We start from the raw sequence: 18962 nt of genomic DNA on the forward strand, positions 1-18962 counted from the left end.
AAAATAACAAAGCACATAGTCGTTGTTATCAGACAATATTGTTAATAAATTCACAATGGCATTGTCACCAATAAAAATTATATAAAAATTATCTTTATTGAAAACTATAAATTATATTGTATTTTAATAAAAATCATTAATATCGATTCTACATAATAGTAGAGATAATAAAAAGACTAATAATTTTAAAACATCTAACCAAAATGACACAACCAGGGAACTGATATACCTAAGGGGTGTGGAGTAACTGGCAACCGATCCTGAGTTTGGAAGAATTTGGGATGAACTTAAACACGTGACAAGAATACATCATTCTAAGCTTGTCCTTCGTTCTGACAACTGCTCTCGGATTATGCACGGACGCTCATTCAATACTGGTGTATTTGAAAGTTGCAACACACACTACTGTGTGTCTATGATGCATGTTTCATTTTCGTACGACACTCACACATTCAAAACACTGGACATGACCTGGACAGCCAAAAATAAGATGCCTGGACTGCGCCACAGGAGACTTGAATGAATGAAGAATGCTCACTCAAAGCAACTTGAGAATGTCAGCGCTGAATTGTCCAGGATGGGAGAACTTTTTGAATGAGGTCAATACCCGCCAAGGGTTACAGTGTCATAAATGATAATGTAGTCTAATTAACCCAATGCTTACGGGCAGCACAAAATTGCATTTTTGCTAATTGCTTTTCAAATGCAAATTAACACGTTAATTAAAAAAATTATTAATAGAGCCCGTAAACATTGGGTTAATATAAAAAAGGCATTTTAATAAAATTGTCACATCGGAAGTTTGAACATCCCAACGATGATATGAATAACTTTGTAACGAAACTTATTACATATAATATAGTTAAAATATTCTTAATATGTACTGCTCATTTCATCTAGGTTTGCAATATTGTACATTGTCAATAATATTATGCGTCTATTTTCACTCTCTTTGGCAAATTCTCACCGACCACTTCGTCCAACTCATGTTTTTTACCGACATCTACTTTATTAGCATTCATTGACTTTGTATTTTCATTCACATTAGACGGTTTCAAGTTTTCCTTTTCCGTAGCCTTCATATTACCGTTAACAGCAGTCTTATTTCCATTAGATTCATCAATATTCTCGGAATCTGTTTTCCCGTTTTCAACAAGCTTGCTTTCAGCGGAATTACTACTTTTTTTCCCTTTACCCTTTCCTTTACCTTTCCCTTTGTTTTTAAACATTCCCAGTTTCACTTTAATGACTTCATCAGATTCTGTATTACAATCGTCGATTTTATCAAAAGAAGTATCGTTTACAACGTCAATATTATTATTTTTGGAGTCCGGCTCGTCTTTTTTGGTAGCAATGTTTCTAGCACTGTTGTCAACATTAAAATACTCGGCGATTTTATGCGAACTCCCGTCTTCAGTTAACGGCAATAGGTGAACATCAGAATCATCGAGTCTGTCTGAAACATTGGTGTCGTTCAATGAAATGTTGACGTTGGCGTCTGTCTCATTTAAATCTGCAGCTTGGTCGGGTTTAGTTTCTTCGCAATCCGACTCCGTGTCTGAAGATATCGCCATCGTCTTCCGCTTTCGTTTGGGAACATCCGATTTACTCGATGCTGAAAGAGAACAGAGAAACAATTGACGCCTTTTCCGGAATAACAGCGTTATCCTGATGAATTATTAATTGAACTCCATTATAATGGTTTTGAAACAGTTATTTTTGTTGATTCTACTTCAATGAACAGTCAACTATAACTAGGACTATTGTGATAGATCTAAAGGGTATATCTGTTTCTCAAATAAGAAAGAATAAAATATATATAATATAATTGGAGCAAAGTTGATAATGGTAGGAGATGAAAGTAAGAAATCTATTTACCGAAAAAATTGGTTTAAACAAGGAGTTCACAAAGTGTGTCCCGCGAGATTCATGTTAAATCTGTATTATTTTACAACATTTTTCTTAGCTCGTATTCTTATTTGTCCGGTGGTTCTTTGTCCGGTACAAATCTTGCAACCGATTTTTAACTAACTTCCCGACTAGCTAGACATTTGAAACTTTTAGAATATATCAGAACACAATGCCAATGCATTTTTTTAATACTTTTAGCCATCTTTAAGTAGAATTGAATTCATTTTCAGTTAATTTTGTTTTGTGTGAAAAGTTATTTCGACACCATTATTGGTTGCTATGGCTCTGGGGCCTAGCAACTAAATTATTAATATATATGTGCGTTACTATCAAAATCAATATGACATGTCAAGTACAAATTTGTTTGATCGTTTAAGCTAGTCAAGTCAAGTTTATATGGTTCAACAGAAAATTTAAAAACGTTGTATATAAAAAGTTCTTTTTATCTTGTAATTAAGTATTTTTATTTTAAACTTCATATCGAATATTAAAAATTACATTTAGAATAAAATTTCCTCTGGCAAGACTGAATGGTCAGACACTTTGATATTTGTGTATGCGGATGTGCGAAGTAAGGGGGGTTTGGCGCAGGCCCAGTTACGGGCACGCCGTTGCCATAGTTGTTGTGTTGTTAGCTGTCAAATTAAAATTGTGTTTAATCATATTATACATATTATGTTGAAAAATATAACCGCAAATCAATGAGTGTGAAGCCGAAGTAAAAAATATAAGTTTACATATTTATGTTTTTTTATTTGTTTGTCTTACGTTTTTTAAAAACAGAAAATATTTACAAAAGAAAGCGCGGCCCGCTAAATATTTTTGATTTCAAAATTGTCCCTTTAACGAAAACGTTTGTTAACCCCTGGTTTAAACAATTTAAAATATCCACAAATGATTCATTGGTTAAAAGACTTTGAAAAGAATGGTGACGTATCAGGAAATCTGACAGAGCTCAGCCCAGATAGTTATGATAAAACACGGAACTAACAATAGTTCTCCACCATATAGGAATGCAAGCGAGGTAGATTGACATCAAACACCATTAATGACGTTATACATACTCGGAACCTGTCCATCGGCATCCGGTTTGACTGGCAGTCCGCCGAAGAAGTTGGTGATAGGCTTCTGCCAGCCGGGGGTTTCTCGCGGGAAGTATGGGTTGCCGCCTGTGCCAAACCATGGACCTAAAAACAAATCCAAAAACCCAATCCATCAAGAAAGATTTAAAGCTAGCTTCCAGATGACTTGGCTCGTGGACCTGTGGACCAATATGAATGAAACGTCAATGAGCTTTAATAATATAACGCTTTATATTATATCTCATAATAGAAAGACTACTTTAATCTCATAATACTCTACCAATAGGATATGATAAGACTGCTTACAAAACTAATATCACATTGAATAGTATTTTTAGAAAATCAATAATAAAATCTTTGAAGGACTTCAAGTTTTCGAAAGCTTTCAATAGAGACAGTTCAACACTTTTGTAGAATTCGCTATTTCGTAAATTTAGATTTTTGTCGATAATGCATAATAATCGCTCTTGTTCTAATTCCTGTGAACTTCTTTGGACAAGGGGACAGATACCAGTATAGAAACACCAGCTTTAGTTGAGAGAACTGTACGGTATGATGTAATATGGCACATTTACTCAAACTGTAACATCATGTAGTTTATGATCATAATGAACTATACTTAGAAGCGTAGGTAGAAAAGACAAACAATGCGTAACAACACGTCTATAGGTCACCGATTTCGACATAGACGTCTATCTTTTGGTTCTGCATTACGCTTTATAACTTTTACGGCTGTGCAGCATGTGAATATAACACTCTGAAAGTGGAAGTGTATAACCTAATAAGATTTTATTTTACTCTTGCTCGATGGTATAACCAGGTTTTATACGGATTGAATGTTGATTGGGTATATCTACAGTTAGAAAGGGATGGGAGAAAAAAGAGCTTTAAGGCTATTTATCAACATCTGCGAATCGAAATTTAACGAGGTTGCCAATGTAGACACGGCATAAGACCCAAAAGCACGACATTTCAACTAATAAATTAATTCGACGTTTATCTAACCTGAAGAACCAGCCTTTGAAGACGGCGCTTTAGATGGCTGAGATTTGCTTACTTTTGCTGAGCTCTTTCCGCTGAAGACTGAAAAAGACAATCATTTTTACATTAGTAAACAACACACATGTAATATTGATCGATTTTTTTTATATATTGAACATTTGAGAGCAATTGAAATTCAATTAAAACGTCTGTAGATACCGATTTTCAAACGTAACATAATATACCTACAACAAAATGCAATTTTGTGACAAGTTTTATGAGCATGATTTGAGAACGTTGTCAAATGGTTGTCAAGTAATTTCACGCAAGTTTAAATTGAAGTTAATAGTATTATATACCTTTTCCTACGACCGAAGCTTTAGTTCTTGCCATTTTATTATAATTGAGTCAGTTTTAACACGTAGTACGAGTAGTAAAAAGAATTTTACTTTAGACAGAAAAAACCTGTATTATTTTAAATGACAGCAAAATTGGCGCAATATTAGACGAAATCCATAGAGAAATTACGAATACATGGCCATAGAGCATGACCATAATGGGATGGGACATTATTATAATAATATTAATAGTCGCTTTTTGAAAATAAAAGAATCGTTAAACTGAATTCAAACGTTAATTATTATAAATATAAATTAATACGTCCTTAGCTAGTTAATTATAAGAAATAATCTACCTTTTTTACATTTAGGTACCTATAATTTTAATATGGAGGTAAATTTTAATTTATGTCTATTATTGACTAGTAAGTGACTGGTAACATTATTGACAGTTCGTTGAGTTTGAAAATTTAATTTTAATTCGAGTTTTGACATTTAAAACCGACTGGTTCGAGTCATACTTATTGAATCATTTTGTTAACTTTACACCAATATACCAAACTTTCCGGATATAAAAATTAAACTGGTGACAGTTTTCACATTCCTCTAAAAGGTGAGCAAATCTAGAACGATTATTACTGCATTGTTCGTCCGACCAATTTGAAAAATTACGTGTTTTATTGACTCATAAATTGATCCAGGATTCGGAGGACAGTTGAAAAGTTCTATATAATTATATAAGAAAATATTTAAACATAGGACGTATCCACTTACCCTCTGCCTACGACTATACTTGTAAATATGAAGGAAGGCGCATTCCATTTTTGTGAGCATCACCATTTCAGTAACAAAATAAACTGCAGTAGTACCAAACAAACTTGAATAACACACACCAATTTAACTTTAATACATAATACCCTGTTTACACTTGCATGAATTTACTGCGGACAATACCTATTATCGCAGCCATAACAATAAAATGTAGGTGTAAGCACGTATTATCATGTAAGTAGCAAATGAATCAAAAAAGTTCAGAAGCTTCTGAATTTTCATGCGACAATTGGACTGTGTGATATCTGCGTCTGCGCAGTAGAACGATAGTGGTGAACCTACCGGAAAAAAACGAACTGCACCACACAGAGACTCATTTTGACATTAACCGATTTTCGCGGCCTGTCAAATAGCACCATACAATGTGTTACTTACTCGACGAGACAGTCAGCACTTTTACATGTAAACAGTTATGATTGCGATAGCTTAAAATTCACACTATTGGTGCAAATAAATCCAAGCTTCTTCTAACTGTAATATAGTAGGTAAATTTACCTTTACATTTTATAATCTATATCATAATACCCTTTCTCATACATGGCCAGTAATAAACAGCCGCAGCAAGTTTAATTAGTGCCTTCGACTTTGTTTAAATTCAGGTGCGTGCCTAAAATTATGAGTGTAGTGTTGAGTTCACCACAGGGCTCTTATTAGAAGGAAAAGAAACCAGAATTTTAAACAAATAAGACACTCACTGTAGCTATAGATATATGTACCATCATAAATCGTCAGGTGTTCTAATTTAGAACTAAGCTCATCACAGTGTAAAAAGTATTGAATGATATGTCAAATGTTAGCATATTGTGGCGCCCTCACTCAGCGGATAACTTATATTGATGGAACTATAACCCGTGTAGACTAATGCGTAATCTGACATTGTTTTTAATGGATAATGTAATAAAAATTTAATTGGCAATATAATGTCATGTCATGCTCTTGTGGACGTATTATTGACCATGGTAAAAAGCTTTGTCACAAAATTGTATTGTACAAAATATAGTACATTGTATAGTGACACGTACCTGTTATCAACAGGCTTTTCTTGGTGTTTATAAATATTAAATAAAATCGGGCTGAACCGCTACCCTGATCTCTATAAACAATTGAATAAAACACGTGATCTGATTCCCTGCTCAACTACGTAAATGTTTTATTCTTAGGTAAAGTCCTTCGTCCGGTATATGGAGGTAATGTGCCGGACGTAGATGAAAAGCAAACGTTAAGGTAATATTAAAGTATGAAAGATGATGTATGCAATCAATAGTTTAAAAATATAATAAATTTGCTTTATAAAAAAAAAAAAAATATGTACTAGCTATAAGAAATAAAATGTTTAGTTATAAGGTTTAAATGAAGGAATGAAGTAAATTCAAATATTATAATTTTGCCGCGCATTGCGCAACGCTGACTCGTCACGCGCCGGCGCTAAGGTCCACCTCGTGATTCGCCAAATCAAAAGATCATGGTAGAAGAACCCCGTGGCGAGCAGTGAGCCTCCTTTGGTCAAAGCGAACAGACCTGACTCACTGTAACTCTGTAAAAACCCGAAATTAAACTTTTGTAAAACTAACCATGAAAATATAAGACCGTACGAATAAGAAAGACTTTTTTTATTTAATTTTTGTGAATCCAGGGTTCTATCAACACCTGAGCTAGTCACTGAACCCTGGATATCTCAATAGGTACCTTATTTTTAAATTGTAGTTGCAGGGAGCTATAAAATTCTTGGTTCCTGAAAATGTGTGAAAATAGAGCAATGTAATAAAAAACATCACAAAGTGTATTTTAAAATATTCATTTATCGAAGGAGAGGGGAGCGATTGCATGGAAACGTACAATTTTTGCATTGTCGATAAAAATCTAAATTTTAACAAACGTTACATTAAAATAACGAATTGTACGAAAGTAGAATGTATCACCACCTGTATTCGTAATTTAACCACATTGCTTAAGTCGAAAAATGTTATACCAGGGGTACTCATTAGCGAGCCGTAACTGTGATCGTTACAGATACATTAACCAGTATGGACACCAAATAATTAGTTTGCGAGCCTAATAAATAAAGATTCCGCACCTAGAGTTGGTTACAGATCTGGAACGGTTACAGTTACGGCTTGCTAATGAGTACCTGGCTTAAGTATGTTACTTGATTTAATAATTTTGTCCCCAGATGAATAACGCCGACACTCAATCATCTTTGAGTCTCCTAAAATCAGAGTTCCATCGGCTAGCCACGTTTAAAAATTGGCCCTTTGACGACACAAAGAAGTGCAACATAAAAAAAATGGCAGAGGCAGGATTCTACAAGATCGGCAGTACGCGGGATGTGGATCTTGTGAAATGTTTTCTCTGCGGGAAGGAACTAAATGGTTGGGAGGAGGATGATGAACCTTGGCAGGAACATAAAAGCCACGCCTCCTACTGCATGTTCGCCACAATTGGAAAGCCGGAACGATTTATGACAGTACGATATAATCTTTTGGTACTTAAGTCTTTAACGTAGTGATTCCCAACCTGACTTAACAGTAGCTCTTGTAGTACAATGTGTAATGGGCTGGCTGAATTTTTATTCTTTTTTAACTTGTTGCTATAAAAATTTCCATCCCGAGTATAACTCGCACTAGGTACTTCAATGATAACTTCTTCTTTGATCACATCCGATCCTAATAAGATCATATGGGCCTCCACAGAGTGGAGGTTCGTATTAACAGTTTTTTTTGTTTTTATCAGAAATGGATGTTAGCCCCGCCCCATGCTATTATTTGCCAGACCCAGAATTCGAACCTGGGACCCACGATAATGATAACTATGATTTAACATTTGACATTAAAATATGTAATGTTAAACAGTTTTTTTATACTGTATTACTAAATCATTCAAGTTGTATTTTTTTATTAATGTTTGCAAATTCAACTCGCAGCACCCTTGTTAGGAATCACTGGTGTATTATACATTGTTATGTTATGTTCTTGCAAGAACCTGACAGCAAATTCATCATCACAAACTGCAGTCATTAAAAAAAAAAATTCTTTCACGTTGGCCTTAGTTTATAAAGATTCGTTCATGGGCCCTAAAAATGTATATTCTGAACAGCCAACTGAATATTTTCCGTTCAACAACATTTTTTTTTAAATTTTCTAAAAGATATCGATTGGCGATTGGCCGTTCGGTAGTTGTCATATCTGATTTCAACTATTTGTGTAATTAGTGCGATAAGGGAAGAGCAGTTTAAATTTATCGCCTGAAGAAAAACAGCCACCAAAACATACGAATCTACCATTATGATGTAGCGGTCAGGGCATTGAATAAAGAATGAATTCCAAACCGCTTTTTTCATAGAATTGTATTGGTAAATCAGTATACAATTGGAATATAGTATACAGTACTCAAATGGAATAGTACAAAGCTTAAATTCATTTCCATCAAGTACCCTCGGTCGAGTAATCAGTATACATTGGCACCATAGACGATTCGCAGATGTATTGGAATTGTTTTCTGCAATGCTTGTTTCAATGCTAGCAAACAATACAACTACAAGCCGTTTTTACCGTGCCCATGGTACCACTGTATACTGATTTACCTATAATCAATGATCATTTGAGAATGAGACCTCATTTACAGAATGTTGAAAACAACTATGCAGAATTTACAATCACACGGTGTTTAACTTTTAAGTTGATTTACTTAACTTGCTCACTAGTGCACAAGATCAACCATTTTACATATCGTCAAAGAAATGTGATAAATAATAAGTTTTAACTCTTTCCTGAACATTTACATAAAATAGACATAGAAGGTTTGCATATTAGGCCTACGATATTAAAAATTAATCTTGGTAAAAAGTAATTGTTTTTGTTTTATTTTTAACAGGTGTTGGAGTATTTAAATATTACACAGCAACTTCTAATAAACGTAGTCACACAGAAGTTCGAGGAAGATAAAGAAATGTTGAACGAAGCCATGAAAGAGATAGATATGAAAATTAAGTACTCCAAATTGAAAAATTAATATAATCTCATTGACAATGGTTCACAATTGGTGGAACACAGCACACTGAGGATCACCGGAGCAATATTCCCCTTAGTTTTATGATGCATGTGCGCAGATAATTCAAAATGTGCACTGTAAAAATTTGGCTACTTGCCAGCCTGACCTGGTATTTTGTCTGTGTTAATTTATTCTACTCATGAACTGTCTTCTATCAAAGGAAGTTGATCAAGCTGGTTACATGTAAATTGTACGTATTTCGTAGGTAGCATAGTTCGTCGTGAGCTTTCTTATCGGAAAGAGATGAAAAAAATACGACTTGTACTATTTTCAAAATTTGTTTGACGCTAAATTCCTGTATACCAACAAGAACCGTGTTTTATTTAGACCTGAATTTTATCTCAGTACTATACAACCCAAAGAGGTTGGACGGTCTTTAATATACGACCATATATTTCGGATACAACATTTCACGGTGAAGTGTGATACGGTGAACTGCATACGTACAAATTTCCGAGCACGGATCAAGTTGCGGTATGTCTCCATATACTGAAACACTCGGATTATCGATGCCTTGAATGTTGAGCCAGTTACGGAAGTTGTGTAGCCAAGAGATTTTCTTTCTAGTGAGACCCCTGCTATCCTTTACCTCTTGGCTTATTCAGTCGTCTTAAAGCCTTCTCATTGGTGATATGATCATTTTTGATTCATTACGAGCAAAATATTTTTCCTAAAAAAAACAAGCCGACTATGAAAATCTGGGAACCTGCGGCCCGCGACGAAATATTTTTCCTAAAAAAAACAAGCCGACTATGAAAAATTGGGAACCTGCGGCCCGCGGCGAAATTTTTTTCTTAAAACAGAAATCTACTGATATTTTGTCGAATCTACTGATTTTTTTTTACACATTCTACTGAAATTAAAAATTTTGACTTGGCAACACTGATATGATCATTGCGGGAAATCCTCATTGCATGCCAATACAGGCAGAAGAGATATTTTTTGTTTTCAATTCTCAATTCTGATCTTGTGGTCTGGGCTTTTATAACCTTCGTTCATTTTTAAAGACATGCTTAAAAAATATGAAACTCATGAAAATTATTCCAAATTGAAGTGAAGTGAATCCTTGATAAACTCATTAATTTTAATACCGTTTTCTAAATAATCAAATGAATTTCATGAGTAGGTCAATACTTAAGAGCGTACATAAGTGAAACGGCAAATAATTCTCAACACTATGTGGGACGTAATTTCGGCCGCGTTGCTATTCGGAGAGCGATAGTCGACTTGTGAGCACGTCAATTTGTTTTGTGATGGCGTCGGAGGAATATATTCTTAAATCGTGTAAAACTGACTAAAAAACGTTCCGCATGTACTTGAAAAAGAAAACATGTCAATGAATATACTATTATTATTAGTAATATAACAATAAACATAACATTAAATGGACGCATGTTGGATTTTTATGACAAATTATATTTTATTCGGCTCGCGACATTTGCACAATCCGCGCATCGCCTAGTCATGATCTTTTTAGACCATGCCTCAGCTGAGGTATAGCCTTAATTCAAATTGGAGACATATTTTGTGTCCAATAAAAAGCTAAATGCATTTTATGTGAATATTATCACCTGGTATTTAAAACCCAACTGATAGCAATGTGGCCTTCATTTACAGTAACTTATCAATCTACGGGTTGGCATCCATAAAATATGCTTTAGTCATGTACAATGGTCATAAAAGACAAGAGAAAATTAAAATGAGAATAACTGCCATGTCTCGTTCCTTCAAATAACAGCTGTACTCTTGAAACTGTTACACATTTTAGACTATTATTGGAACTACAGTTGACTCTCGATTTATCGGAAAATCTTTTTAATCCTAAACATCGTTGAAAAAATCATGTGATTATCATAATATTCTTACCCAATTTCACTAATGACAAATGAGTTATCTGCAAAAATATAATTATAATAGTGGATCACATAGCACTTCTCAATTGGCCTACCGCGAATGCAAGATTTAATTCAAATGCTTAAATATCTACTACGAATTTAATCATTCGAATATATAGTTTTTTTTTTAAATCACAGTTAATCTATTGCTCGGTAAATCGAGAGTTAACTATTTTATGAATAAAATTCTTTTTTTTAATTTTTTACATTATTTTTTTATGTAATCTCATTAAAAGTTCTGTGGCCTTCAAGTCCCTGTAGGATAGATAAAAAAACTCGATATGCATATTGATAAGATTAAAAAAAAACATCTAGTTTACTGTGTCTTGCAATTTTTTGCATTGTGAAAAATTATCTTTATTGGCATCATCATTCATAGGTTTAATGGTTGAATAAAGCGAATGGACGGTTTGTTTAGAATGACTGCCAGCTTGCAACATTCAAATTGTGATTCATACACTTTATTTTGGTTCAATTACTTCTGAAGCCGTCACTCGTTTCACATGTTATATTTTCGATGTGTTTGATCCAGAACAAAGACCTGATGCCTTAAGCAAATATATAGTAATTATTATAATCATCATCATGGTTGCAATAGCCCACGCGTTGGATCCTACATTCATTCAACTCTCCACTGGACTGTGCAAACTGGCTACTTTCCAATAACAACCATTCCTCATATTATAACAAGTCGGTTCACTCTGTCTACAGACCTATATTGGTAATTGATTTTAAAAGAAAATGGTGATTTACCTACCTGTTTTTATGCTTAGTCCTAAACTACTACTTCACCCTGTCAAGCACAAGTAAGCGCTACTTACTTCGGTCCATCACCAACTCTCGCGCCTCCTGCCATGCCAGACCTGCAGCGCGTAGATAGATTCCTAAAATTATAATTACATAGTATATCTAATACATTGGTACTCGACATAAAATTTCTTTTCGATACAAACTAATCCTGCATTCCCAAGTCATGTTGATTTTTTAATGTTAAATGTTGAAAAAGAATGTTCCCACAGTTTATGTTCAAGCGATAGTTGTAATCAAGTGATTTTGTTAGTTAGTTAGTTAACATTATTTCATCCGATCACTTCAAAACTTTTTCATATGAAAACGTTAACTCAGAAATAAAACAAAGGCACTCTTGTGTAATTGCAAAAAATTCGAAATAAATTGTTTCCGCACGCCGATGCATTATCGACTCAAATGGATGATTCATAGTTGAATTGACTGAAAGTAGAAAGGACCTTAACTTCGTTCAATTATTTTGTTGAAACGTCATTCTCACTTATCAATTTAGCTTTAAATGTCTTTCAACAGACAGCTATTTTTTTTACGAATAAGCTGCACTATGAATTAATCCAGTATTTTAGCTTCCTTTTTATATACTTATAAAGAAAATTTATATAAAGAGCGGAGATGGTCCATTTATGATATTTGAAATTTGGCACCTTCAGTTGGGTGTTTTGTGTGAAGAACGATAACGCATTTATTTATAGGTTTAGGAGTTTGAAATTTTGTGTGAGCATAGAAAACATGCTTTATAACAAAATCTCATTTTTGGTCAAAAGTGCAGTTGGCTGGCTTGCAGATTAAGTAGTCGATAAGGATGTTGTCTTTTCTACTGATAGGTTAACTATTTGTAAACATACAGAGGAAAATGTTCTACATATTATTAATTTTCCTTTGATAGCAATCGTTTTTAATGTGTATTGTAATTTGTTCAGTTGTATTAATAGAATGTTTGTTTTCTGTAATTTTCCAATAGGCTTGATTAAAATTATGTGGAATGTTCAAGTGTGTATAGTAATATGATTGTTTAGTATTAAATTTTTTTTATTATGTTCCAATGGTAACCTTCCAACGCTAATAATGTAAATATACTATAATATAAGTACCTTTTTGTTTCTAAACTAATAAATAATTTTTATACATGTCTACTTATGGTCTTTTTAATACTAGAGATATTGCCTTGAAGAGAGACTGCAAAAGCTTGTTGTCAATTATTTACTTTTTATGATTCTAAAATTACTAGTTGTCCTCGTAGGGCCGATGTTTTTGTCAGTATAGGCGAGTCAAAACTTTGATCAGCCATTACTCAAAACTACTACATAATTCCTAGATGTAGCACTATGGGCCTGAGCTGACAATATATGCGCTTAGATATCAAAATGATCCTTGTCACCGGTAGTAAAAATAACTAAATGTGTCAGGCCCCTTACGCACTGTCAACCACCAAGCATAAGAAAGGAAGTCAGCATTTACGCATGTGGTTGCGGCAACCACCCAGAGTTTCTGATTGCAGGTGATCAGTCGACAGTGTGTAAGAGGCCTCATTAACAGATTAATACTAAATAATTTTACAAATGAATTTCAATTATCTGAACTAATTGGGGGGAATAAAATTAGTCGGAGTAATCAAAAATAAACTTATAATGACGAATAAACATTTTTTCATGGTGAGGGTACCACTGTGGAAGTAATAATATGAGCGATGGTATGCAGGAGGTTGTACAGGCTCAATGTGGTAGAGGCTGGCAGTCATGGGTGCAAGCACTCAAAAATACTTCCACACTGAAGGTTTGCATGCTTGAACTTTTCGACTTCCGTAGTCAAATGCGTAAGGCACTGGCTTCTCAGTTCAATTCCCAGTGACAGCACAATACAACTTTGTGAATTTCTCAAAGTCCTGGGTATTAGTGTGAATGTTTCAATACTACTCTAATTGGGTCTCATGGCTAGTAGTGTTAAAAAGGGGAAAAGAGAATGGTGTCAGTAAAAACAATGATGAGATTTCTATATATTTTATTGTTAGAAAACAAACTTCCATTATTCTTCTGCCATACAATGATCAAAATAAAAAATCATAACACAACTTATCATGAACACAGTATAAATCTTAATAAAATATCACTTGTATGTAAGATTACCCCAATAAATATTAGTGCAAGTAAAAGTTCATTGGCACCTTCTAACTTCAATTCAATAAATAATACACACCGGCAATGTGTCATTCACATATATGACATCACGTTCTAATAGGGGGAGGGGGTCTGATATTATGTGACAATTATTCAGAAAATGGGACATCACAAAACCAACAAATATTTCTGAGATGGCATTACTGATATTGACAAAGAATTTTCACTATAAATATAATTATACATTATTTGTTATATTTGAAATTATTTTGCAAGCGTATGAAGTATGGTTAAGTTGGTAAACTACACAAATATTAAGGTTGCTCAATTGCCATTCTGATTTTCTTACATGCACGGCGATGATTTTTTATGTTCATTATGATTACTTACTGTGCAGTGAGTTATAAACAGTTTTACACAAACTTTACATGATTTTTTAACTAAATAATAATTCCGAAGTCTAATACTATTGACTGCTTCTTGATGACAGATTGTCTTTTTATATGCCCTGAAAATTTGCTAAGAAATGTCAGAACAGTAGTGTGTAGTTCTCTGCAAATGAACTTGCAAGCAAACTGACTTGTAGCTACAGTCGAACTTGGTTATTACGAGGAAGATGGGACTGACAGAATTTGCTCGTTATATCAGAGAATAGGTATTTTTAAATGAGCGGTCACAAAAATACACAATTAGAATTTTTCCCCGAAACAAGCATGGCATTCATAAACTACAAAAGAAGTTGTTTATTGTAATGAACGCTGGTAGGTACCTATTTTTTTTTCAACCATATGCGCGGATACTTTTTCAATCTTGTCGGTGAAAACACCAATTAGGTAGGTACTTAGACATTTAACTAGTGTCATAAACGTAATCCGATTTATTGCTTAGGGTCGAATTGTTTTAACGATCGACAGTTTTAAGAAAATTGTTGACGATATTTTAGCTCGGTATATCCGATAAGAGAAACGAATGGGTTAGGAAGCATACAGGAGTACGTGATGTAATAAACGTTGCCAAACAGCTGAAATGGAGATGGGCAGGGCACATTGCTCGCCGAAAGGACAAATGCCGTCATCCAGTGGTACCCAAGGGGCACAAAACGGCCACAGGGTCGCCCTAAAAGCCGCTGGATTGACGAACTGGTAAAGTTCAGCGGAAATATGTGGCAGCGAACGACACAGGATCGAGAGAGTTGGAAGAAGCTTGGGTAGGCCTTCATCCAGCAGTGGATTGACTCCGGCTGATGATGATGATATCCGATAAGGAGCTCGTTATAAAAGTGAATAAATGTATGGAGAAAATCATAAACTAAAATGTAAACGAGTGTTTCCTCATTACATCTGAGATCTCGCTATATCCGTGATCGTAATAACTGAGTTCGAAAGTAGTAGGGTTTACCTACACACGTCATATTTATTGTAATTTGGGTGAGGGAGAACTAAAAACATTTTTTGATTACACTAATCTATAAAAAAACATCCATAAACAATTTACATCACTCAAGTTGACTTGTTTAAGATTCAAGACCCCAATAAGATATTAAGTAGTAAATTAAATTCATAAGGCCTTGCCCAAATTACGCGTCTCACCGCGCTTTACGCTCAAGTACCAAATGTGTGCCGTGTCCATATAACTCGTTCCATTTGGCAGTGAACAAGCTAGGCGATGTAATTAATTTTTGAATGGATATAAAAAACAAGCGTGTATGTGAGAATAATGTTTGCGCTTGTCGCGAGTGCATGTGGACGGTTCAATGAGGTCACATGTACCTGGAATGCACACGAGTTTTTGCGTGCGAGTCAAATCGCGCCATCTGGACAAGGCCTAACTAGTTAAAGGTATTTAAACTTTTTAATCTGAAGAAAAAGATATACAGAACTTCAGTAAGATGGTGCAGAGAAGTTCCATGTTATTCGATATGTTTATTAAAATATCTGTATAAAGATTTTCATCACCACTTAGATTGAGTGATTGACAGATTAGATACTTGTACTTGTGTAGAAATATGACATATATTGAGGCTTTCACAGTTGTTTTTTATCGTAGTAGATTTTTGGGTTTCCACCGTGTGTCCTTCTTCCTTCTTTACTCAACGTTCCGGGCTCGTTGCAGGGGCCATTATCAAGAGATGATATGTTATCATCATAAAACATGTCATCTCTTGATAATGGCCTCTGCAACGAGCACGAAACGTCGAGTTTCATTGTCCTTGAAAACTCAAGCATTCTCAGAATATGAAGACAATGTTACATCTGTGTTATGCATTTATGTATAAACGTCTTTGTGATAATGAAATTGATAGTTGACTTAAAAATTGAATTTACTTATATTATGTATTAAATGTTTCCCATTTAAAAATTCTTTATTTTAAACTTAAAGGATTCGGAGGCAGTAGGCAGGCATACATTACATTTTGTTTTTTTTGATACACTTCATCTATGAATGCATAATTTATTTGTATTCAATTTTGTGATTCATAAAATAATGTCAGATACACAAAAGAAAAATCCCAACTCTCACAAAGAGTGTCAATTAATATTTTTCACTATAGCAATTGAAATTGTTAGTGTATTCCATACATTGGATTTACTATATTATAATATGATGGTCTTTAGCCAAATTTACATAGGTTTTAACATTTCATAAGTCAATTGTATGTTCTTATTATGGCTTATTGGTATTAGGTAGTATGCAGCCAATGAGGTACCGGCTAATTGGTATGGAAGGACTTGCAGCCACTGTTTTATATCGCAAAGATGCAGATGAGTCCATACTGAAAGCGGGTTCTGTTTGATTTTCATTTGTAAAGCGTCAATGACATTGAGCTACTTTACAAGCTGCTTGTTGGAGAATTTAAAAGCGGGCGAGTCAGCTATTGCGATTGTGATGATGACACACAAAATTTTCCTTTCCACTCACTCAGAAGCCAAGCGAGTTGAAACCGTAATTTTTGGTGCTATTTTGACAGGACGTATTGAGTAGTTCGTTTTTTTACCGGGAGGTTGCTACTATCGCTCTACTGCGCAGACGCAGTAGGCCCACACGCCAACGAGTAAAGTTGACCGGCTTTAAACTTTTCTCGGTAGATTGTTCACAATCTGCTTGTTAACTTGTTCGATGATGACACTGGGCGAGTTTACAAGCAGATTGTAAATTCGCCAACAAGCAGCTTGTAAAGTAGCTCAATGTCATTGAGGCTTAAGGATGTCTCTGAAGCTTAGTGAAAAATTTCAAACCTCATTGGTTGCATACAAACTGAATGATTTTTTGTTTAGTAATCTGTTAACTTAATACCCCGTTTACACGTGCATGGATGTACTGTGCAGGGGAGCGATCGTAGCTAACCTGCCGGAAAAAAACGAACTACTCATTTTGAGCTCCGATTTTCAATACGACCTGTCAGATAGTAGTATAAAATGACAACATCGCGCCTCGCTTACTCTTTAAGAATGAGATTGGGGAGGCAGTCAGCACTTTTACATGTAAACAGTTATTGTCATGACAGTTTAAAATAAGCACAATTGCCGACAGTAATTCCATGCATGTGTACAGGCGCTATTAGTATATCATGTATAAAAAACAACAGACCAGACAGATCTTAGTCTACTATATCATACATTATGAGATTTTAAATAATATTTAAATGATTAAATTATTCATATTGTGCTATTAAGACCATCATAAACACTCCACATAATAATGCTAATATCTCCTTCAACGACTGACTGTATTTAGTTGTTGAATCTTCCAATAATTCCGGAATCACTGATACTGTTGCAATATAAATAAAACCTCCCGCTGTGAATGGTAAAATCCATGATGATGTTAAAGCATCCGTATTTTCAAGGAACAGAGAGAGAGCAGTTCCAGCGATGGCACCCACGGCCGTCAACAGTTGCAGATACATTGCTTTTTTCCTGGAACAACCGGACTGCAAGAGAATCGCAAAGTCACCAATCTCGTGTGGCACTTCGTGGAGTAGAATTGTTATCGTTGTAATAATCCCGATGTTATTGCCGGCGATGTACGATGCGCCAATCGCCAGTCCGTCGGTGAAATTATGCGTAAAGTCGGCGGCTAAATTTAGATATCCTGCAACTTTGATCTCTTCCACTTTCTTGCCTTTTTTGCCACTTTTAGCATGACTATGACCGTGACCGCTGTTAAGTATCCGTACGAATTTTTCAACTACTAAAAACGTGATAATTCCAGCTAGTACAGCGAGACCAACGCTCATATCATGTGAATGACCCTGCTCCCCGCCGCCTCCGTGAGAGTGTGAATGTTCCTGGTGAGAGTGACTATGAGGCACTGTAGCGTGGGGGATTAAATGCAAAAATGCATCTCCCAATAATCCGCCAGATGCAAAAGCCAGTAATACTTTTAAAAGTGGCTGCTTCTCTGCGGTACCGTCGACAGGAACGAAATACAATATGAAATATGGCGCCATGCTGATTAGTAGTGTGGAGCCCATGGCGTTAATCCATAACTGAGTGATGTCAGTGGGTACCGCGGGAATTATTTTAGGTTCATCATGATGGTGACCATGATCGTGGTCATGGTCATGGTGATCGTGGTCATGATCATGATGATCGTGGCCGTGGCGATGATCATTGGCGGCTTTCGAATATTTATAGGCCGGCGGGAGTTCGTCGTGAGAATGTCCGTGGTGCGAATCTCCATGTCCAGAGCATGCTGACACTAAGCTTAAAAATATTATCACACAAACTAGGATTTTACAAATTGTCAATATCACGGTTTTTTGTATCATTTTAAATACAATGTATTATTTAGAAAAATAAATATAGATTAATGTAATACATGAAACCAATCAGGTATAGAAACTCTGCCCGGTGTCCACGTCGCTTTATTGGTTTGGTTTCACTCTGTTTTCTGGCGTTTCAAGTTTGTTGTACTAAGTATTGCCAGATCATGCTTCCAGCTGTCAAGTCACAC

The 18962-nt window shown here is 35.0% G+C and overlaps 3 protein-coding genes across 3 annotated transcripts; 1 reads left to right on the forward strand and 2 right to left on the reverse strand.

Moving 5' to 3' along the window:
• Positions 1 to 785: 785 nt before the first annotated feature.
• Positions 786 to 4485, reverse strand: Pig1 (Pre-intermoult gene 1). The gene is made up of 4 exons (XM_085949590.1): positions 4334 to 4485; positions 3999 to 4076; positions 2976 to 3098; positions 786 to 1615 (listed from the first exon to the last, which is right to left on the reverse strand). The coding sequence occupies exons 1-4, from the start codon at positions 4365 to 4367 to the stop codon at positions 930 to 932; spliced, it is 921 nt and encodes a 306-aa protein (XP_085805716.1). The 5' UTR covers positions 4368 to 4485; the 3' UTR covers positions 786 to 929.
• Positions 4486 to 4790: 305 nt separating this feature from the next.
• On the forward strand, positions 4791 to 12938 carry LOC147070234 (baculoviral IAP repeat-containing protein 5-like). The gene is made up of 3 exons (XM_085949721.1): positions 4791 to 4925; positions 7314 to 7607; positions 9014 to 12938. The coding sequence occupies exons 2-3, from the start codon at positions 7314 to 7316 to the stop codon at positions 9149 to 9151; spliced, it is 432 nt and encodes a 143-aa protein (XP_085805847.1). The 5' UTR covers positions 4791 to 4925; the 3' UTR covers positions 9152 to 12938.
• Positions 12939 to 13873: 935 nt separating this feature from the next.
• Catsup (zinc transporter catecholamines up) lies at positions 13874 to 18777 on the reverse strand. Its single transcript, XM_085949719.1, has one exon. It carries the CDS (start codon positions 18775 to 18777, stop codon positions 17659 to 17661), a length of 1119 nt encoding a protein of 372 aa, XP_085805845.1. The 3' UTR covers positions 13874 to 17658.
• Between the last annotated feature and the right edge of the window lie 185 nt (positions 18778 to 18962).

The sequence above is a fragment of the Rhyacophila brunnea genome, unplaced genomic scaffold, assembly GCF_057557595.1.
Source record: "Rhyacophila brunnea isolate RB1 unplaced genomic scaffold, BYU_Rbru_1.0 scaffold_22, whole genome shotgun sequence".
Classification (NCBI taxonomy): Eukaryota; Metazoa; Arthropoda; class Insecta; order Trichoptera; family Rhyacophilidae; genus Rhyacophila; species Rhyacophila brunnea.